Genomic DNA, 23,618 nt, shown 5'->3' with positions numbered 1-23,618 from the left:
CTCTGTTTTTCCTGGGGTGGATGGAGAGCAGCAGTAGGTTTGTCCCACCTTCCCCCACACACTGGAGACACTGAGCTCAGATTTTATCTTTGTGGCACATCTGGTGGCCTCTGCCTCCCCACAGAGGAGCTAGTGCAGTTCAAAATATGACACTACACTAAAGTCAACAGAACTTGCGGAATGCAAAAAAAGGCACATTCCTATCCCTGGCAGTAGACTGAGGGCTGAGGCATAGGATAATGTTACTGCAGCTGTATTTGACCTTCCTTCTTGCAGGAGATCAGCTGGAGGGCCCCTCACCACACAGATCTCTGGGATGCAATAGGGCCCTCTTTTTTTAAGCTCATCATAGCACATCTTTTGAAAGCAGCAGCTTGAGGTGTCACCCTAATTTTTTTTTTTAAGCAGTTTTCAAGTGTTTCTCAGCAAACTGGATCCTCGAGCTTCTTCCCCTTGTTGTCTGGTAGATGGATAACTACAAATTATAAGTCAACTAACAATTTACTGTGTCAGGAACCAGAATATTTCTTGTCCCAAACCACAGTCCCTTACACACAACACCCTAAAAAGGTTACAGAAATCTGCATCTCTCAGTGCTGATGCATCCAGATTCTGCCTGACCCTAATAAACACAAGTATGACATTTGAAGGGCCATGCAGCAATAAAACAGAGAAACGTTTCCAGTTTGCAAGATTCAGCCTCCACCAGGGTAAGACACAAGTGCAGACAAGTGATGAGGCTATAGGATTTACATAATGTACAGTTACACTTTTAATATACATATTTGATACAAAAATTATAGCAGGAAAAGGACTCATTTGATTGTCGAATACAGTATTTTTGTACAGCATGAAACGTTCATTTCAGTTAATTATTTATCCTGTAGTAGTCATATCAGCTGTATAGGACTTCTATGGTATGTGTAAATGCAACCTGCCTTCAGACTAGCAATCAAATTAGGTCATTTGCTGGCATGAATATAGTCTGATGTTTGACTGTTCTCAGCTTTGGTATTTCAGTGACTGAATGCAGATGTCTGGCTCTTCATACTGCTTTATGCTTACTGATTAAACGCTGAGCAAAATAAAACGGTGGAGTGAGAAGCTGAACATGAGCTAGTACCAGGATCACAAGCAGAGCACCTGCTGCACAGTAGATAGTGAAGACTCTGCTCTCAAATGGAAGGAAGCATTTTTGGAGGGAGAAGTCAGTTGGTGTTATGCTGCCCTGGAAAAGAAATGAAGACTGTCACTTTGCTGTGTTACAGTGGATTCTGAATCAGGAGTGAACACCACAGCTGTCAGATCTCCAATTTCTAAATCCCTATGTTGGGTGGCAAGGGTTGGGGCCAGTTTCCTAGTACCAGTGCCTTCTCCAGGGGGCTGAAGAGTCTGTACCTTGTGGTGCTGGGCACTAACTGGAATATTCACCAACATTAGCCCAGAGGCCAATCTTCCCATCTAGCGTAAACAGAGAGCTGGGCTCCTCATCGGATTTGCCTTCAAGAGAAACCTAACTTTAGCTGCTGTAAATCCACCTGGAAGGAGCCTTTCCAGGCTAAAGTTAGGCTTTTGTGAATGTGCCCCTTCCTCCCCCAAGCCCTCCTCCTTACCCAGTACATGCTGCAAAGACACACGTTGGCTAATCCAAATTAGGAATAAGAACTTCAACAACAAAGAACTTTGTTGGGTTTTGGCTTGACTTGGTGTTTTAAATTAAAGTTTACAGCAGGTCGAGGCTGAGGAGTTAGAACTCTAGTGAAGAGGATGCAACTTCAATTAGCCAACCTCTTGTTTTGCAGTGAAGATGCACTGCCTGCCGTGTGCAGAGTGTGTGTGTAGTTTGAAGGCAGCTACTCTCAGGAACGTGGAATAAACAGAACTACTTTCAACAACAAATATTAACAGTTGCATAAAATGAATTTAAACATATGGGTTATCTGTGTATTAAGCAGCCTAAACTCAACAGCAGTAAAACATACATAAAAGATTTCCCCCTCCAAGTCACAGACTACTCTGTAAACAGATTGTAGGTTTTGCTTCTTACTCCAAGTTTCTAAGAGTTCTGTTTTATTTTTGAACTGGGGAACTAATTGATTTACCTCTAAGGATATACTGAGCACTGGAACTGCCTGCACAAGCATAACCAACACACTGTATAAAATGTGAACTGGCAATGAGGAGGCAGACTGTGGGCACGTCACAAACACTTTCACTGCATTAATGCACGTTTGAAAACCATGATCACCGTGCAAAATTTGAGGTGGATACAGTCTTGTTTTCGTAGTTGGTAAATCAGCCAAGCCAAACTGGTCTTTCTACTGTTCAGTGCACAATACTGATTATTTTTACAAGTCAATAGTTTACAGTGCACCCTCTTTCTAAGAAAATGTACCCAGATACTAATTAGGTCTTTAACAGCATTGCTTTGTACCACACAGAACATGTGGCTCCCACAGATGTACTTTATAAAGTGGATGCAGTGTACTGAGTGGGTTGGGTGGGTAGGCAATTTTTTTTTATTATTTTTTGTTTTTACAGGTAGAATCAGTTTTAAAATATAGCTGACTGCCATGTTGATTTATCTATGAAAGTTATCTGACAAAAATAAAAAAAAAATTAAAACTTACCATGATGAAACTAGGATTGTTTCTATTCCTCCAACTGAATGATGGGACACTGATTTCTGGAATTTTCCCTGCATGCAGCACTTCACAAGCACTGTGAGTGTGCCCACTTAGAACCAAACGGGGCTGAAACCACCATAAAAGCTAGAACACAAAATGGTAAAGCAGAAAAATTAAGTCACAGCTAAAAAAGAAATTTAACTTAAAACCCCATTTTTTTTCCTTTGAACAGAGTGAAATTATGCTGGTTCTCATATTCTTACAAAGCGTTTTCTGTAAACTTCTGTTTTCCAGTAAGAAATCTGTTGGTCTTGCAATATCAATCACAGCCATGTGGCCCTGATCCCAAGTACTGGACTTTTTTTTCCTTTTTTTCTTTTTCATAAAGATCAGAAGAACAAAGGCAACAGCATACTGTGGACATCACAAAGAGAAAAACTTTGGGTTTAGTAAAGCAATGCTATTTTCTTGTCTAAGGAAGAATCTTGTACTGGCAATCTGCGAGTGAAGACATTTATGCAGAAGGAAAGAAATAATGACCAGTAAGTTTTTAGGGACTACTTTAAATTTTCTTGTAGTTACTAATTCAGCAAAAGTGATGCTTTCAAAGTGTTGGAGAACTGTGGCTTCCTACCATATGTGTCATAGAGAAAGTACAGAATGCTGAAGTGGAGGTAATGGCACCATAGCAGATTTAAGAGTGCCAAGACTTAGCTGTACCTGGGAGACTTGGCAGGACCAAGGCCATGATGGTGAAGATCCCAAGGGGAGCATCTCTAACAAGCAGCCTCTCCCAGGCTTCATTAGACAGGAGCAGCTGTGCTCTCTCTGTCTCAGCCAACAGCCTTACCACAATTTTTTAATCTATTTATATCTACACCCATGTCCCCCTCTCACCTACCCACCACCACTCAAGTTCCCAGGAAATCAAACCTTTTGTGATGCCTCTTGAGACAGTACATCATACTTTTCTTTAAAGGGGATGTTTTTCTCCTCTGGAGTAGCAGAATCTTCTCCAGTGCATTCAGCATCACTTTTCCGATAGAGAGGGTAATGCTGGGAGTAATTAAAAGCAAGGATAAGTTGTTAATGATCCAACCTTCCCGGAACACTAATAAATCCACAAAAACAACACATCAATATGTTGCCTCACCCCACCTCTAACACACCTGTAAAAGGATGGGTTCTGAAGCTGGAAGCTTTTCCACATCACTGCATCTTTTGTTGGAATTATTTGGTTTCTGTGAACAAAATCAAGCCATAGAAGGGGTGAATGTAATTAAACAATAGCTAGGTTTTAAGGGGTTAGGGAGGGTGAGGTTGTTGTTGGCTTTGGTTTTTTTGTTAAGCAGTTTAGCTCAGATAATACTACCCACTGTATGAACTCCATGAATACCCATGTATGAACTCCTAACAGTTTTACTGTGGACTGGTGAAACTCCCATTCTGTACATGCTGTAAATACAGCTGCACTCCTGACTGAAGAAAGCAGCAGCAGGAGCTCTGCACCAATAAGGCAAAGAAGTTTGAGGGCAGCCCAAGGGAGACAGAGTCTGTGAAGTTTTCCATTGGGAGCTGGTTTCCTGACTGACTGCCAGCCCAGTCAGTCATGCTGCCTACTGTGCATCCAGTCAGACAATGAAAAAGGGAAGAGGAAGGAAATAAAAGGAGCAATTTGATATGATGGAAAAAAATACAATTAAAACACTACTAGGCTTTGAGGAAAGGATTGTATAGGATGAGGAAACGAGAAGATCATGCTTGAAGGTCATAAAACAATAATATCCATAAATATAAATGCAGGATTGTGTATCTGGAGTCAAAGGGAAGGTTACAGAACTTCTGCCTTTCCTTGGAATGGAGGAAATGACACTCTGTTGGCAGCACTGACAAGGAAGTTGACACCAATTAGTGCAAAGCGACACTGTTAATAGTTAAGTAAACATGGTTAAGAGGGGTATGAGGGGGAGAAAGACTTGCTAAGAAGTTGCAATGTGAATTAGAAGCAGATTTTTTTTTCAGGAGAGTCTGGTAGTATCCTGACTATGCTACAGTATCAGTATTCCCATTGTGGCAGAGGAGTCCCTAGCTGTAATCAGATCTTTAATAATCTCTTACCTGCTGGGAGCAATTCAGTTTGTGAGAAAGAGCCACAAGTTTTGCCTCTGAGGTGCGGCAGACAGCACAGCCATCACCCTCCATGGCTACACTGTTCACTAGGACAAAGCTGGAAAATACCAAGGGGTTGGGCAAAGAGAAGTGGGGAGGACAGGTAGGCATTTGTTGTTCATGCACACGTGTGGGATAAACTTCATTTTATAAAATGCCAGGTGTTCCTAAGTTGCACACAGCTCAACAAAGCAGCAGAATGTAACAGCTCCTGGAATCACCTGCTATAAATCCTCCTCTGAGTATCTGTAGCACAGACACGCCTGTGTCTGGTTGGTGCCTTGATACAGTTGTTAATTAGGTTGTGCAATGTAGCTTATGCTTCCTGCTTACACTTCAAGACTTTATCTTTTAATGGATACTTAAGTTGTACTCTAGTGGAACGTTGGAAGTTGGTCACTTCTAACAAGTCACAAACTAAATTCTGAGGGAAAGGAGAACATGCTTCTCTCCCCACACAGTTTAGACCTCAGAGACAGAATTTGAGACACAGGATTTCTGCAGAACAGCACTACATTTGGGTGACTGCCCTGAAAAAGCTTAGTTTTGTACTTTGTGGTCTTTGACACACAAAACAGGATTTTATTCTCAATAGAAGGTTTCCCTGTAGATTTCAAATCAACTTAACTTCTGCCACAAGATTCATACCCATTTAGTCACACGTTCAGCTAGAGACACATTGCCAGTTCAATTCAGTCTGTTTAAAAGATAAAAATTAGCTGAATGCCTTCACTTAAAAGATACTAGTCAATAGTAAAACAAAAATTAATTCTCTTTTAGCAAATTAAGCTGCTTTTATACCACAGACTTGTTGTAAAATAGTTTTTTAGGAATATTTCATTAATAGTGCAGCTCATTACAGTTAATGGATACCAGACATGCAATTTGAAACTGCATGCAAGAGTTCTGCTATGCTGTTTTAGCAAAGGAAACATGGAGATTTTCCTTAATAAGTATTTTTTAAACAACTGAAATACATATCTTGAGGACCCCACATCTCCATGATAAGCAACAGCTTTATACTGAGCATTCACAAAGCTCAGAGATCTTCCTAAAATAGACACAACCGTTTCCAGACCTGTTCAGAATTTTTAATTAAACATTCATAATGTGTGCTTAATTAAGGGAACCGGTGTAAACCTGTAGGTTTTGAATCTCACATTTCCACAAGTGAGTACAACCCGAGGGCACACATGCCAAACATAGAGTGGCAATGGGCCTTCCCTTCCTGAATCTGAGACTTAAAACACCTTTCCACAAACCCAGTTTTGCATTCCTTCATCAGGTTCCTGCACAGTGTCTGAAGGTAACAGGGCACACATCAGACAACTGCAGCCACGGAGACACAGCTGTGAGAACAAAGTGCACCGAGGTCTGCTCTGAGCCAAAACCAGCTTGAGCATTATTACCCCACCTTGTGGAGAAACTGCACACACGCAACTGCTGTGTTCCCCAATTCCTCAACTAAGGGTAAAGTTTCTACAGACTAAAGAAGTTATTAAAATCAATGAAACTCCTAATTTGTAAACACAGAGGGGGCTGTTTCACATTTCTTTATCCTGCTGTGTTTACAGCCATGGCTCATTACCAGCTGTAAGGAAGTATAAAGGCACACCAGAGAAATGGATTCTGACTCCACAGTACTTTTCCATTTAAAAGGAAATTGTTGTACTTTACACAGCTCTATGTATAGATTCCCATCCATATCAAACTACAGTTTTGTACAAAGTGGGGTTTAACACATCCTAAGGTAGATGATTAAAAAAAAAAAAAAAAAAGGCTCTAAGTGAAGCATTCCCCTACTATTAGGGAAAAAAATTAATTATACTCACTTTATTCCCTTCCGAGTTATCAGCTTTCCTGAAGTAAAGTTGAAAACCTTTTCAAATCGATTTACCTTGTAAGTAGTCATTCTGTGTCACAGAGCAAAAATACAGCTGAGGTAAGAAATTGCCATTGGAACTCATCTGACACAGTTGCTTTACAGTTTGCTGGCCATTCATGCAGCTTTCTGCTCCATTATCCACACAATCATTTAGGAAATTCATGGGGATGCTCTGACACCCCTTGTGTCCTCCAGCCCGTCCCATCAGTGCAAGCACCAGCAGAGTGAGGGCACTTACACTCACTCTCCTGTGCTAACAGGAGTGGAAATATGCTCAGGTGCCTTTCTGAAAAGGAGGCCCAACACAAGCAAAAGCAGCTTCAAGGATTCCATGGCAGTGCAGAAGAATCAGCTATGAACAACCCTCACATTGTTGGAGAACCATAAACCTGTTTTATGCACAGGCCTTACCCTAAATTACGACACTTTCTAATTTGATCATGATCAAAAAGTTTCCGTATAACCACAAAACAGGTCCCTCAGACCCAGCACCAGTTCCTGTGGGCATGCTGATACTTCACTCTAGGCACTTGTGTACTCCTGTCACTGACAAGACTTACTCGTAATGAAATCCGATGTCGTGATTCCCAGCAATGACCACCAGCTCCGTATAAACTGAATGCCTGAACATTTTCCGAAACCTCCTGACATCATCTGCCCAGGCCTGCAGGAAAACAAACAGAAAAATGAATTAGTGTTGTTCCACAGCATCAAAGGTTTGGTAGTGGGTTTGCATGGCAAGGTTTTGGTACTGGGAGGGGCTGCAGGGGTGGTTTCTGTGGGAGCCTCCCCTGTATCCTACAGAGCTAATGCCAGCCAGCTCCAAGATGGACCCGCCGCTGGCCAAGGCTGATATTGCCTCTGGGATAACAGAATTAGGAAGGTGGCAGAAAAGGAAACTCTGCAACTGCAGCCAGAGAGAGGAGTGAGAATTTGTGACAGGAAGAGACCTGCAGACACCAAGGTCAGTAAAGGAGACAGGTCTTTTGTATTTTCTCTCCCCAGCTGAGGAGGGAAGTGATAGGGCAGCTTTGTTGGCCACTGGGCACCCAGCCAGGGTCAGCCCATCACAAGTGTACAGAAGCTCAAACTCAGATGTTTAAATTTTGTAATACAAGATTACAATTTTATATTACAAAATAAATATAAGATATAAAATTTTTTAAGTTTTATATGAGGGCAAAACTGTCAAGGTACTTCCAAAAATGAAGGAGAATCACAACATTTCAACTCTTATCTGAAAACCTAGAAACTTCTACCAAGAAGACAACTGTAGGAGTATTAAACAAAGCCTTGCATACCTAATCTGCTTCCACTTCCTTCAAGAAATCCTCGTTTTTTGAAGTAAGAGAGCTGATGATGACATACCTGAGGTGAGCTCCATTTTCCTTCATCAAAAACATCTCCCAGAATAAAAACAATATCTGGCTGCAGTAACCATAAGGCAGTTTGGAAAGATCTCTCCATTTGCCATTCCCTGCAAGGAAAATACAGAACCCGTTACCACTGCCTTACCTCTGGATCCTCAGCTCTGAATACACAGACAGAGCTTGGAAATGAGAATGGGAAACTGGCTCTTAGACACTGAAATATGAAAATATATTATGAAATTCACATTAAACACTTAGAAATCAGGGGTAAGGACAACAGATGCATCTTACCTGGTGGGTAATTCCACCATGATACAATCAGGACCAAGACATTCAAGAAGTAATATCAGCTTGTTTATTTTTTCCTTACAATTCTAATGAATTGCTGTTTGATAGAACAATTAATTATTGTCCCATTACCTACTACTAAAAACTCTAAAAACTGAGTAGAGATTATTGAAAAAAATTAATAATTACCTTCTTAGCTTATCCAGCCAATGTCCTTTGATTTCACCAAGTAGGTGTGTATCAGCTAAAATTATGGCCTTTAGGACTGAAGCTGAAGTCTCTTGTTCACTCATGTGAGCTGCACTTTTTACATGTGGCCATCGGCATTGAAATATTACCATATAGTAAATTAAAAATTCACAAAATATTAACACTGAGCTGACAAAGCACACAAGTTTCAGCAGAAAACAGAGCCTCCTCTTCAGAGGTAGATTCTTCACAGCAGTTGAGCTAGAACCCAGCATTGCAGTGCCGGCATAAGACAATGGCTCAAGTCCTCCTCTCTTGGATGGAAACAGCTTAGGCTACTCAGAGGATCACGCTGGACTTTTTGTCAGTACAAAATCTCTGTGAAGAAAATAAGAAATAAAATATTCATTAAGTCAGCATTCCCTGTGGAAAGCTACCATGCAAGGCCTACAGTGTTAGCTTCTTGTCACCCTGAAAGGCTTGGGAATATGTAATTGACTTAAAGTGTAAAGTTCTCCTCCAGGCACACAGACGGCCAGCTGAGCACAGAACTGCGCTCACTCCCACCAGCACCAAGGAAAGCAGATTACAACCAGCCAGGATCTTGGTGCATGATGCTCTTCTAGAACTTTGCAGTGAAAACACTATGAGTGGGGGTCAAAGGTAGGTAAAGACAGAGCTTAGCTTGAGCAGCAACTGCAACAAAGAAAAAATCCATTAGGATCCATACTGAATCACTGAGGTTGGAAAAGAACCCCCAAGACTGAGTCCAAGCTTTAACCCTATGGCACTGCCAAGTCCACCATTAAACCATGTCGCCTAGGTGCCACATCCATACATCTTTTAAATACCTGCAGGGATTGTGACTCCTCCACTTCCCTGGGCAGCCTGTTCCAATACAGGACAACTCCTCCACTGAAGAAATTTTTCCTAGCATCCAATCTAAACCTCCACTGACAAACTTGTGGCCACCTTCTCTTGTCCCATCATTTATTTTTGGGAGAATAGACCAACACCCCCCTGGCTACAGCCTAATCCCAAGTACTTGTAGAGAGCAATAAGGTCTCCCCTCAGCTTTCTTTTCTCCAGGCTAAACAACTCCCAGAGGATATCTTCCGGCACAAGTAGAGAACATGACTACACCAAATCAATAGCATTACCACCTTTAATGTGGTTTGTTGTAATCTCCAAAAACCACGGACAATTCACTATCCCAGAACAAGTTTACAGGAGGTTTCCAGGAACATGGGCATAGATACACAGGTAATTAACTTATGCTGCTTCATTTCTGACAAGAGGAGAACCAGCCTCAGAAAAAATAAACTTCACTGTGCTGCAGAGAAACAGTAACTGAGCCCAAATTGGTGAGGTAACTGTATTTACTGCTTTCTGCTGCCTTGGATACCTTGTAACCTAATCAGGGACTTCACCCCTTTTGAAACTCAGTATTTTTTTCTGTTTTTCCACAGCCCTTGGAAGGAACACTTCTTCAGGGTAAGTGCCCGCAAGAAAGTATCCGAGCTGAGAGAACAGGGGCACCAGCCCTTTCACTCCAATGAAATCCCTCACTCTCCAGGTCCAGCCTCTCAGGGTCTCAGTCCAAAGGGCACTCCAGGTTTGAAAGCCCGGCTTGTGAAAGGTAAACACTGTAGCATGGTTACAGTAAAGGGACTCCAGGGGACCTAGCGAGATGCTGCTTCACAGGCTCAGGAACAACTTCCAGAGAAATCCACGATATGTGCCGCCCCCACCCAACAAGGGGACTGCAATTTTGCTTTCTACAACAGAAAAATTCTAATTTAGGACTAATATCCAGGATGTGAGCAATTACAGAACACAGTATTCAGTGATTAGCAGACCAAGTCTGAATTAGCAGATTTAGCTAATATAATATAATATAATATAATATAATATAATATAATATAATATAATATAATATAATATAATATAATATAATATAATATAATATAATATAATATAATATAATTATTTAGCTAATATAATTCACTATAGCTGTGAATATTTGGTACCTTTGAAAATTTATACTCCAAATACCAGGAAAATTGGGAGAAAATTACAAAACCCCACAAAATTACTGGATTGTTTCTAAAATCTTGGCCTCAGTTATATGCAGAACACAAAACAAAGTTAAATTGCTTCTCTGTCCTATGAACTAGCCCATTTGATTTATGTCTCATGGAAAGTGAATGCTGATACATGATTATTCTATTATGTTTCCAACCAAAACCCCTATTTGATAATAGCCACTTACTTTCAAACACAAGCTTCCTATATCAGCACTACAAAGTATTTATTTGAGACAAAGAACCATTAGCCTGCACCATGAAACATTTCTAATATGCATTATCAAACAGTAGCATGATTAATACTTAATTGCATGGAATTCAGTTCTACCTAACCTTGGTTTAGCAGGAAAAAGTCTCTGGCCGAATGTCACAATTGTGCAACATGTGGAACTACACATAAAGACTGATTAACCTGTTTAATACACATCTCACCTGCACTTTAACTAGCAAAAAGAATAACACCTTGCTTGTACATCTCACAGGGAGGCAAGATCAAAGCAGAGGTATCTGCTAACTGGTACAGCAACAAGGACAAAAAGACAGGCAAATTTTTATCCAAAGAATATTATCTACAAATGTATTTTTGTGGTTTTATCCTGAAAATTAGAAAGCAGTACTTATTTGGATTTAGACTTTGGTAGTCTGAGACAGTCCCCTCTTCCAACAAAAAACGTATTCATTTGAACAAAAAAAATGCCAGTTATTTAACTTGCATTAGCCATGTCCAGAAAATTAATAAATAAATAAATAAATGAAAAACACATCTTCAAGAGCAATCTGATACTGCCAAGTTTAAAAAAAAAAACAAAAAAAAAAACAAAAAAAAAAAAACAAAACGGGGGAAAAAAAAAAAAAACAACAAAAAAAAAACCACCAAAAACCAAACCTGCAATCAGTAGAAAATAAAAATATCTTCAAGGCAAAACTTCCATTTTCAAAAGTCACAAGCAGCAACAGACACAATCAATGCCACAGAGCCTGTCGCTTCCACATACATTCCTCCGGCGTTTCTGCTGCTAAATGTTACTATTTGGGGAGTTGTGCTGCAAACACGGAAGTTGTCAGAGATGCTCCATCTGCACCCTACACCGCCAGCATTCCTCATACTGAAAGGAAAAGCGGAAAGGGAAATAAGAAAAAAAACCCAACCCAACCTCATAGAAAGTCAGAGATGCAGATCGAGCTGAGAAATAGCTCCTACTACTGGCTGAGAGAAATCCCTGCCCACCTCGCTCTGCCACCTGCCAGCCCACGGCTGCTGCTATCCCATCCCAGCCCATCCCATCCCATCCCACCTCCGCTGGGGCTGCACAGCCGCTGCCGGCTGGAGCTGCGGCTCCGCGCGTCGCTGCACAGCGCGTTGCTGCCGCTCCCCCTCACACGGCTTATTATTCTCACTAGAGTAGATCCCTCACCAGAGCTGGGAGACCTTGGTTAGGAGGAAAGACTGAAGGATTCCTCACTATTTCTTGTTCTGCATGACATTTAAAAATCAGTACGTGGACAAGGACAATTACTGAATCATTTAACAACGGGACCAAAGTCTAAACATGCTGGAAGTGTAACTTTACACCACAACACTGGGGAGAAAGGCTCCAGTGACTGGCACAGCTTCCTTCTCCAGCACTCATGTTTATTTTGCATATTAACAAATGTTACAAATATTTTTGCACTTACAATTTTCTGTTATACGTTATATCCTCCTTATTTTCTTCCATCAAGTTTATTGGCAATGCAGACCTGCACCGCTCCTCTTCTGTTTCCCTTTTCTATCTCTTGTTCAGAACATTATCCAGCTTTAATTTACAAGTGAGCCATGAAACAAGGGAACGCAGTGGTCTATAGCCAGAGCAGGCACAAGGAGTTCTGGAGCTTTCCCTATCACTTACTGAATATGCAACTCTGAACACCCCACGTTTTGAGGCAAATTTCTTTGTTAAATTAGAGCTGCATAAAACTGTCCTAACAAACCAAGTGGGACACAAGAGTCTTAATTCTACTCCTAGTCCCATCCCTCAAGAGTTTCCATGTATTTTTACAGAGCTAAAGAAGCTGTATTGGGTTATAAGCAAGCTATGTCTTTCTAAGCAGTTTTCACTCAACTCTCCCATTACAATGTCACAAAGGTAGATTTACACCTTTCAGAAAATTATACTTCTGTAATGTAACTATGTTAATCTTTCATGGAATGTCCTTACAAACTAGTTCAGATTCAAATCTCACAAGGTTCTGCAAGCTACACTTGTAACTGGGAGTTTCTCTTTTCATTCCCAGCTCACCTTCCTGTTTTTGCCTTGTGGACTGTGACTTTCTGCACTCCCACTTTCCTTTTCAGCTCTTCAAATACCAGAGTTCTTCGAGTACATCACTCTTGAATCAATAAAGAGCTTCTGATGAATTCTTCTTTTGATGATGCAAAATGCTCTGAATACACTTTCCAATTCTGAGCACTAAATCCTTCCTTCATCAAAAATTTTTCACTTATTATTGGGATTAAAGAAAAAAATCCAAGCAGAGATTTTGCATTTTTCTTTCAAGAAACCCCTCTGCAATAATTTAATGATAGAATTAATTTCTGTTTGCATTAGCACATCCTTAGGGCTGAAATTCACACAGACTGATAAATCTACACAGACAATTTAATTTCATGTAGCTTACAGAAAAGGATAAATTGGGAAATTCTGCAAAATAAAATGATTTTATTGTATTCCCATAAACACTCACAACCAGAGTATATTCTGCAAGTGTAAAAGAGATGGATTTGAACCTCAGTTGAAGTTATGCAGATCAGAGTTTATTTAAAAGTATATAAACAAACAAAAAAAAAATCAAGGTCACAAAATACAACATTTCCAAGCATTTGTTATATTGAGATCACATTATTGAATCTATATTATCAAACTGTGGTACCACTTAAGCAATGGTAGGTTTAAATGTTGCAGTAAGTATAAAAAATATGTGGAAAATCTACCTGGCATTAAATTACCTGGTAGTTACAAATGTGCTGTAAAAGGAAGTCCATATATTACACTTATTTGTTTCAAGCACTTTTCATACTCATTGTTCAGTTTCACAGATTCCTGTACAGCGTGTTTTAAATCTTCCACCTCTTCAAAAAAATCCTAGAAAAACCCAGAAATATTCATCTGAAGTTTTTTTTCAAAGGCATTCTCAGTAAAAGCTAGTCAGCAGTTCAGTTATTCCCGAGTTCAAAGACACTTTCTACATTTTTATCAGTGTATGGCTGAGTTATGCAAACACAGCTATGGCCAGATACAGTAATCAACTACAACCTTAGGTGATAATTTAATAATTTCTTCTCTGAACACACAAGCAGTGTTCAAGTTATGTTAGAGGATGGAATACAGACTAATAATAGGAAGAATGAATTTTAAGAAGGCAAAAATATGGATTTACCACACAGCTACAAAATGACAGTCCAGTATGACAAGGGAAAAATGTCACATCCTGATCCTTTGTAAGTGAAGTCAGAAATTGTTGGGAAATACATGGACAGAAGAGTATAACCACCCAGACTTCATTTCACCAATCCTTGAATGTTCTAGCTACCAAAATAACAATGTAACTCACTATAATCATCTGAATTTGACATTCTCCTCCCTATTCTTCCAGGATTTTTTAAATGCACAGCTACATACATATAACATACAGTGACTTAAAACTACCTTAAAAAGGGAACACTGATAAAGAGCTGCAATCTCAGGTTTATGTATCTCTCTCCTGCAAGATGAAAGTCTCAGCCACACACTGTCCCTGATTCCCAAACACAGGGATCTCACACTGGCTTAATGTTCTGCAAGTTACACATCCAATGAACTATCACCCTCTTTTACTGTTACCCTGCAATTAATACCAAAATGTTATTTGGTTTGGGAGAAATGACTGTAAGGTAAGAAAAGAGATTCTTAAAAAAAAAAAAAAAAAAAAAGACAAGGAACAGGCAAAAATCACTTTAAACAATTTGTTGCTGAAAATAAAATCTTATGTCAGTACATTCAACTGCGTCTTCTACAGTTAGGTAAGATCTCATCATCTTGTTATATAACTTTAAGAATTACCAAATGTTCAGATTTTCACTTTTTACACTTATAGATCTAACAAAAAATTCAAAGCCTCTGCCCTCCCTAAACTTGTAGTTCTGTAAAAGGCATAACTTTGACATGTTTAAGTTCAAGAGAAAATAGTCTTCCTTAGCTGAGCAGCCCTTTAGGACATGAATGCTTAAAGAAGTCGTTCATTTCCATCTCTCTCAGAATGCTATACACTGGTTTTTTATGTATTTTATGTATTATGTATTTTTTGATAACAACATGTTCAGCCTAAAGAAGTTTCAGCTCAGGCAAAAAGTTAGTTTTTCAAAAATCACCTACTGTTAAGCTTGTCTTAAAATAAATTACCTTGTCTAATCCAGCTAATTCATTTTTTAGTGCTCTCCTTTCTGCAGACAACTTTCCATTTTCTTTCTTCAGCTTTTTAATCTCCTTCAACAATAGCTCTATATTCAAATGAAAAAATGTAGAGTTCAACCATTACAGTCAACCTCCCCCTCATATGAATCATATTACAGCTAAAAAGCTGCCTAGCTTTTGTGATACTAGAAAATTATAGTTCAGCTTCTTAAAGTACCTTTTTCATACAGTGATTTAATCTTAAAAACTGGTCCAGCACATTCCCAGGTACTAGGAATGATGGCAGCATCTGCCAGTTGGACAATCTGAATCTGCCAGGTTCTTAGAATGTGGGATTATTTTACTTCACAATCCACAAAACACACATCACATGCCTTTATTGCCTTTTTCTGGCTTATGAGAAGGTCACATCAGCCCTTGCTGATAGCACATTTCCTGAAAATTATGCCTACATTATATGATCTCATCCATCTCTTTTCTATGCTTTGATGTGGAAGATCACACCTTAAATTCTGAATTTAGTTATGTGAGGAAGAATGCTGAAACCAGCACTGTTCAGGCTTGTCCAATGTTTTAAGGCTAAAACCAGGTTATTCTGTATCTCAGTGTCTGAAAACCAAAGACTGGTGCAGCAAACATTATTACTAAGAGATCTGCACAGATACATCTCACTGGAATAAATACCAGCACTAAATACAGCCACAGACTCCCACCTCGGATTACAACAATGGACCAGTTTCAGAAAAAGAGAAAACAGCAAACATTTTATCACAAACAAATGCAATGTGGAATCCTAGACTACAAAATGCCATTTCTACACGACAAGGTTTTCAAAAATAAAAATAAAAAAAAAAAACATTTTAGATACTGCTGGTTGAAGAAAACCTGGAGTGGCCTCTAGATCAGAAATGAAATGCATTCTCTCTGCTGGGTGTACTGGAAGGAACATTATCAGAATTACCTGTACCATTACCTAAATATCTACTGCAACAGGACTCCTTTGCAGAAATGTCCCTGTGAGAAGCTACTCCTCCCTCTGGGGTTTGACTTTGTTTTCCAGAAACAGCACTAGTTTTCCAAGAAACCTTTTTACGTTCCAGTTTCTCAATTTTTTGCTTCTGCTCTTGAAGATTACGCTCTAGCTCATTAATTTTAATCTGTCAAGACAATTTTTTTTAAATGCATAGAAAAAAACACAGTTCAACTGAATACAACTGGAAACATATTCCAAATGCAAACCTAGAGCTTTCAACTGCTGATTGAAAAACTACATTCACCCAAAAGGTCTGAAAAGAGAAAAAAAAAAGCACAAATGAGGAAATTATACTGGTCAGCTGCAATGCTCAATCCATGCCTGAAAAGGCAACAGCCTCTTGAAACTTCTGCTCCTGGCCACACAACCCTACCTTCACTCCAGTTACAATACCAGACTCTGCACAGCAAGGCCACAGACCTTGCTACCCAGAAGAAGATTCTTTATCTTCATTTGGTTTGCCTTCTGCTGAATTGCTGAGAAAAATCAGCTCATGACACATGCAGAAAAACACCAGGGCTGGTGCAAAAGGTGCATACACAATTGGAAGGGGGGATAGGTGGATGAGTAAAGAAAAAAGCAAGGAAAGGGGAGACAGCTTTCTGCTACAGACACACCAGTGATAAAGTTCACTTTTAAAGGCAACTACAAGCTACCCTCCATTATCCCTGTCATGGAAAATTAAGTATAAAAAGTATGGTCTCATTTCACAAATGCAAGAATTACTCTTCAGTCTCCCTAAAAGCTTATGTTTGCCTGTTTGATACCAGCTCCTACAAATTCTACTTACAGTGAGATTTTTAATTGCTTCACTTTGCTCCTTGTTTATTTTGGTTTCTTTAACATAACGTTTCTGTAGCTCATTAAACATCTGAAGTAGTCTAAAACAGAAGAAATGCATAAATTGCTGTAAAACATGAAAGACAACAAAATGTGGCATCATTTATGGTAAAAGTATTAGAGATGCCCCACAGAGATCGGTTGGGCTGTAGCTGTGCTGCAGAGACTCGTAAAAGAAATATTCAAGATGGCAGTGAATGAAATGGGACTGTCAACAACAGAAGGAGAAAGCACCAGAAAATAACTGCAGAGCAAGTTAAAAGAATGGTCTGTATGGATGGCAAAGAATCCTTTTTACTCAGCCAGACTGAGGACCCTGTTGTTTTTGTCCAGCACACAAGGCCACATTCTGATTAAACCTCAGTGCAAATCACTCTTTGAGGGAAGAGAGCAGTAACAGGAGGCTGGCAGTGACTTTGCAGCATGTCACATACATCATTCCTCTCCCCCCTGGCACAACAGGAATAGCAAAAGGACACTCCTAAAGGATTTTTAAAAGTTTAAAAGCACCAATCAAGAACACATCATGAGGACACATGAGGCAGTTCCCCCCTCTATGTGTTGCACAAAACATCTCATTGCTTCCAAGTGTGTAGGTGTGAGGATATGAGTGAATGGAATCTATCTGAAAATGAGTGGGTAAAATAAATGTCAAATAAACAGATTGGGGCTGTTAACTTTCCCCCTGATGTTATTTTGCATCAAGTTCTGCTGTACTAATTTCCTACCATATTTCATAACATTCAGCCAACATGCACGAGACCCACAATTTAACTGATGGACATGAGCAGACATTTTTCCTATTTTTTTTTAGGAATTACAATAAGAGCTGCCATTCATAGTAAGTCATAACTGCACACCACAAGCAGGATGAGCAATACTGCAGCACAGCACAGCTTTGTGAAAGAACACGCAAACAGATGCTAGAAAAAAAAACTAGGTCAGGTTATCTACGTGCAATCTAACACAAGGCAGGTACAGCACTCAACTGAAAGACTAACTTGGACTTCTTCAACATGAGCACCTAACTAGGAACTCAGTTCGAGCCCAGAGCCAGTCACCCAGCCTTCCTATGTAGTTGCATAGCTTGCAGAGTCCAGCAAACTGTAAAGATATTTAAAAAAAAACCAAGATGGGTCTTCTACAGCCACCTAAAGGAAACACTAAAAACAGAGCACTTGGCCAAAGAGCAACAACAGAGGTCTGTGTAAGATCCACATTTATGTAAGTGGACAAAAAGCAGCCTTTGAAGGGATGAGCAGCCTAAAATTTTACAATTTTACAATCAAGTGATAGACGGATGAAGCAATATTTTACATAGCTTGCCTAGTTGTTAAAATGTTTCATTATATTTTTTCTTAAAGACAAAATTGTAGCTTTTGCACTAGAAAAGCAGTTAACAGAGTTTAATCCTATCACTTATTGGCAAACAACAGTAAGGAGTGGCTCAACTCTAAAATTATTAGACTGAAAAGTAGAACTGCTTCTCTACCTTATTTCGAAAACAGTACCGGCCTATAAATTTAATATGCACATAACACTGGGCAATATAAAATGAGCTAAGAAAGGTTCCACATAGAAGATATAGAAGATGAAACCACGAAATTCTAGGTTAAAAAATCTACAAAAAAGATCACATGTGTGCACAGACACACGAAGGAGGTTCCTGGGTCATTGAATTTTCTCAATGAACTACTTAAGAAAGAAATCCATTTCATTCTTTGCTCGGTGCTATTTTCAAGTTCAAGCCAAGATTTTGTAGTTATTTTTAAAATGTGAATGATTTCCCATTGTTTCAAAGGCTGAAAGCCACTTGCATAACAGCTTAAAAAAAATCAACTGACTTAACCATGAACATTTTCTACACTACAGAGAAGAATAATTCTGTGAAGAAGCAGCTTTCAAGAACTCACCTGACACTGTCACTCTCTAGAACCAGATCCTTGCTGTCTCCACCCTTATGCCATAAATGGGTTTCTGTCTGAACTTGAACACTTAATTGAAACAAACACAACAGCTTCATAAAACCTTATTTCACAAATTTAATTAGATTAAACAAAGCAAGTGAAAAAGGCCAAGTAACTTTTCAGTTTGATTTTATGGTAGAGGTTTCCAGGTAGGATAATAAACACACCACAACTTAAGCCCTGGAAGATTTTTGTGAACCGATACGTGAATCCTGGCAGGACACCCTCCAAACCACTAGCACTTCAGTTTTTCAGGTCCTTAGGTTCTAAATCTTTTAAGCAGCATCGATGCTACTCAACTTATCTTTATCTTACTATTTTTTGGTGGAAAAATAGTGTGAAAGCCTTCACAGTTTGACAGAGAGAGCGTATTGGCTAAACAGGAGTATAACTTTTTGATATTAAAACTGTTTCTTTTACTACAATAAATTTTGTACAAGATGCCCCAGACACCCTTTGTTCTTTACAGGCCGCCAGCATTTTCCACCCCACCATCCTGGTCACCCATGACTTCTTAAAATATACAAACAAGATAATGCCTAGCTCTTCTTAAGGACATGGAAACAAAAGTCTTGAAATGCTGCACTTCTTTTGATGTAAAAGAGAAACGTTTGACAATTCTTACTCTCTGCTTGTGCCACAGACATGCATTAACTGCTGCAGATGCAGTTGTTCTTGGATCTGACCCAGATTCTTTTCTAGCTCCTTATTTTTTATATGTAGTTTTTTCACCTTCTTGACTAACTGCTCATTTTCATCAGTGAGCTGAAAAGGAAGAGAGTTGAAAAATGAAAAATCAAGGAATGCTTCCAAATCAAACGTTAATTAAGCTGATAATGCTTCATATTAAAACCATCTCCCAAAATGTTTGGGTTTTTTTCACATTTTTCCTAAACCATAGAAGCATCTAAAAGGAAAATGGCAGGAGAAACAACTGGCTTCAAATTTATGAATGCTTGACCACACCAAAGCTTCTTTACAGATATCTATTAAAGGTGTTTAATATAACTTCATAATTCATTACAGAACGTTTTGCATTTTAAATAATTCACAGAGGGACAAAGCATCCAAGTTATACTCCTAAACTACAAACATCAGCTCTGCAACTAAGCTGGTGTTTATTTTTTATTTAACCTCACCAGAGAGGGTATATTTATATTTTTATATATATAAATATAAATATAAAATATATATTGTACAGTACAGTAACATAAGGCAATATATAGCTATATATATATTTTGTACATATAATATATAAAGCCATATACAAGGCAGTATATGATATATATAATACCTACAACTATGTACTTATAGTTTTAGATGTAGCATATATAACCATACAGCGGATGCATATATACATCATATATAAGTGCATGCATGTGCATGTGCATATATGTGTATATATATGTATGGACATATATCAAACTATTTTTATATATACAAATATATTTTTATATATAGTTTTATATATATTATAGTTTTATATATATATATAATTATATATATATTTATTTATTGTATATATTATAATATAATGATGTATTATAATATATACTATATAATATATACCCTATATATAATATATAGTAGTATAAATTATATATTCTATAACGTATATATGTAAAATATAGATTAGAGCAATATATATTTTTATATATTCTGTATATATCATATATATATATATTATATATATAACTATCTTGCCTTATCCTACAAGGTATTAAGTACATCCGAAGCCCTGGGCCAGCACCGAGCCCCGCGTTGCGCTGAGCTCGGTACCGAAGGGCAAAGCCGGCCCAGCCGAGCCTCCCAAGGCCTCCCGGGAGCCGGGGCCGCACTCACTTGGAGGCACCTGTGTACGACGGGCCGGGCCATGGCGAGCGCCGGGGAACGGGGCGGGACAAGCCGGGATAGGCCGGGACAAGCCGGGATAGGCCGGGACAAGCCGGGATAGGCCTCCGGGACCGGCCCCGCTGGGCCCCGGGATAGGCCGCGAGCAGTGACGCCACAGCCGAGCGACCGCGGCGCGCTCCGGAGGCCGTGCCGCCCTGCCTGCGGCCCGGGAGCGCCGCTTCTCCCTCCCCCGGGCCGACCTGCCCGAGCCTCCGCCTCCGCAGCCGGCGAGAAAACGCCCTTTTCAATTGTCATTAGTGGCCTTGGCAGGTTCAGATGGTGCGTGTCGTTCTCAGGGTGTCCTGCGCAGGGCCAGGAGTGGGACTGATGATCCTGCTGGGTCCCTTCCATCTCAGCATATTCTGTGACTTCCTGTGATTAGCAGGCGCCGACCGGCGGGGATTGAGAACTCTGCCGGCCGCAGATTGCACGGATACACCGACACACGCCAAGTGAGGGATCTCTGCAGAAGCAGGTTCTGCATCTCCCCCCATGACAACAGGTACAGGATGTGCCAGTGATATCGCCCTGGCAGGAGATAGCAGCCTGCCCGGCAATGCTGCTGCCCCCTCGGGACCAGGGGCTGCGTCCATAGAGTTGGTGGTCCTGAGGCAATGGGCACGAACTGACCTGCAGGAAGTTCCAGCTGGGTATGAGAAAGAACTTCTTAACTGTGGGGCGACCGTGCACTGGAACAGGTTACCCAGAGAGATGTAGAGTCTCCCTCACAGGAGATATTCGAGAACCATCTGGACACAATCCTGTGCCATGTGCCCTGGGATCGCCCTGCTTGAGCAGGGAGGTTGGACTAGATGCCCCGCCGTGGCCCCTTCCAACCTAAACCAGTCTGTGATTCCGTGATTTGGGTTATTTTTCTGGTATTTTTGGCAGACCAGGCTGCAGGGCACACAGGCAGGATGAAAGCACTCCACCCTCAGGACTGGACTTTGCAGATACCATACCAACAGCAGGCACTCACCAGCCACAGGAAGACCAGATATCACAGCAAGACTGACCCAAAGCAGTGATTATTGCCTGCTGGTCTTCCAAGCCTTTGTTAGTGGCAGTTTAAAACCTTTGCAGTTCCTCTCTCATTCACTAGGTCTCAAATCTAGGTCTTCTCTTGTTCTCTGCATCTCCTGTTTTTGTACAAAATCTTGCCTCACTCATTTCTTAAAGCACATCACATTTCCTTCTTTCTTCCTTTTTTTTTCTTTCCCTTTTGTATGAAATGTTGCCAGATGCCACCTGCCTCTCCATCTTCACCACATAGCCCATGTAATTGCAGTGTCTGGCAAATTTTGCATAGAACTAATCACAGACTCATAGAATGCTAAGGGTTGAAAGGGACCTTTGAAGATCATCTAGTCCCAAACCTGCTGACCTGTGCAGGGATACCTGCCACCAGACCAGGTTGCTCGGAGCCCCATCCAACCTGGCCTTAAATACTGGCCAAGGCTGGGGCATCCACAACCTCCCTGGATAACCTGTTCCAGTGCCTCACCACCCTCACAGTAAAGAACTTCTTCCTAATATCCAGCCTAAATTTCCCTCTCAGTTTGTACTCATTACTCCTTGTCCTATCACTACTGTTCCTGACAAAGAGTCCCTCTCTGGCTTCCCTGTAGGCCCCCTGGATACTGGCAGGTGGCTGTGAGGTCTGAGCAGCCCCAGCTTTTTCAGCCTGTTGTGCCTGGGAAGAGGGTGTGGATATGACAGGAGCTCATCACTGCCTACTTGTGAGTCAACAGTTCACCAAAAACATGGCAGGAGACAGGTCAGGTTAGGCTGCAAGCAGGGACTGGAAATGTAATCAGATTAAGGGAAGTGTCACAAACCTCTGGCTCCAGGGCACAACCCGGCATCTCTCCTCCTTCGCTCTCAACCCAGTCACCCATCGGTCAACTTCTTGAACTTCACACAGAGGTCACAGAGAAAGGTGAAAGCCTAATCTATATTCAGCTCAGCCTTTGCTGTGCTGAACTGAATGGACACAAGATCCCAGCTCTGAGGCTGTCACCAACTTGAGAGTCCATGTGAGGGAAGGACTTGCCTTTGGTGTTACCTGCTGTCAGGAATCCTGCCTGTGAAGACTTCTTGTATTGGTTCCATAGAAGCAGACACCCAACACTGCTAATTGCTGGAGCCTGTGATGAATCACCTTGACTCCAAATTGCCTGGCATCAGAATCGCTACTTCAATCAGCAACTGACATGGAATGAATTAGCAACAGACAGTTCATACTGTGGAAACCACAGTCGCTTCTTGGTAAAAGGACAGCTGGATGTAACTAGCTGCAGTAGCAGCAAGGAAAAAATAAACTTGGGAGGGATAGCACCAGCCAGCATGCAATGGTGCTGTAGGGAAAGGGAAATCCCATTTTCAGATGAAGTAGCAAGACCCTGAGATGCAGTTACTCTGTTTTATTCTGGTTTATCCAACACAAACAACGTCTCAGGTGAGGTCCTGAGGAGTCTGTAAAACAGGAATAAAAATTACATACAGAAGAAAATACAGCATATCAGGAGGTGCTGAAATCAGAATAATTTTAACTGACTTTGTCTTTAGTTATTGTAAAGGACAGTAGTAATTGTTTGCTGTGTCTTCCAGAGGAGAATGAACACAGAGTTACTGTCTAACAGAGTAGACATCTCTCATCCCTTCAGCTGGATGAAAGGGAAAATTTCTTGATTCCAAAGAGAAAAATACACATAGTTCTTCCTCACTATATATTTTAATAAACGCATCAGAGAATGATCAGGCATGACTTTGAATACAGGTACACCTAATGGGCACAACACAGTAACAGAGCAAGCAGACAAAAAATCCCTTCCAGGCCA

At 40.4% G+C, this 23,618-nt stretch overlaps 1 protein-coding gene across 11 annotated transcripts; it reads right to left on the bottom strand.

Moving 5' to 3' along the window:
- Positions 1-748: 748 nt before the first annotated feature.
- MPPE1 (metallophosphoesterase 1) lies at positions 749-23,238 on the bottom strand. 11 transcript variants are annotated; one of them, XM_058830408.1, is made up of 11 exons: positions 12,895-12,912; positions 11,611-11,721; positions 8,529-8,906; positions 8,050-8,158; positions 7,242-7,345; positions 6,629-6,709; positions 4,746-4,854; positions 3,797-3,868; positions 3,561-3,683; positions 2,631-2,771; positions 749-1,228 (listed from the first exon to the last, which is right to left on the bottom strand). In XM_058830408.1, the coding sequence occupies exons 3-11, from the start codon at positions 8,801-8,803 to the stop codon at positions 1,046-1,048; spliced, it is 1,197 nt and encodes a 398-aa protein (XP_058686391.1). In that variant the 5' UTR covers positions 8,804-8,906; positions 11,611-11,721; positions 12,895-12,912; the 3' UTR covers positions 749-1,045. The 11 variants fall into 11 exon arrangements, with proteins under 11 accessions (XP_058686391.1, XP_058686393.1, XP_058686392.1 ...); XM_058830410.1 differs by having other exon boundaries at positions 11,502-11,721; positions 12,895-12,911; XM_058830409.1 differs by lacking the exons at positions 11,611-11,721; positions 12,895-12,912 and adding an exon at positions 20,728-20,875.
- Positions 23,239-23,618: the final 380 nt, after the last annotated feature.

Source organism: Poecile atricapillus, chromosome 2 (genome assembly GCF_030490865.1).
Source record: "Poecile atricapillus isolate bPoeAtr1 chromosome 2, bPoeAtr1.hap1, whole genome shotgun sequence".
NCBI lineage: Eukaryota > Metazoa > Chordata > Aves > Passeriformes > Paridae > Poecile > Poecile atricapillus.
Note: the sequence above shows the minus strand (reverse complement) of the source record. Positions and strands in the feature narration are given on the sequence as shown.

Excerpts from the sequence above, each read along its gene's own strand:
- MPPE1 (XM_058830409.1), bottom strand. The coding sequence starts at position 8,803 with ATGCTGGGTTCTAGCTCAACTGCTGTGAAGAATCTACCTCTGAAGAGG. Across the intron at positions 7,346-8,049 it reads GAAAATGGAGCTCACCTCAG|GCCTGGGCAGATGATGTCAG; the intron begins GTATGTCATCAT and ends GTTTTCCTGCAG. Across the intron at positions 6,710-7,241 it reads GACATCGGATTTCATTACGA|AATGACTACTTACAAGGTAA; the intron begins GTAAGTCTTGTC and ends TCTGTGACACAG.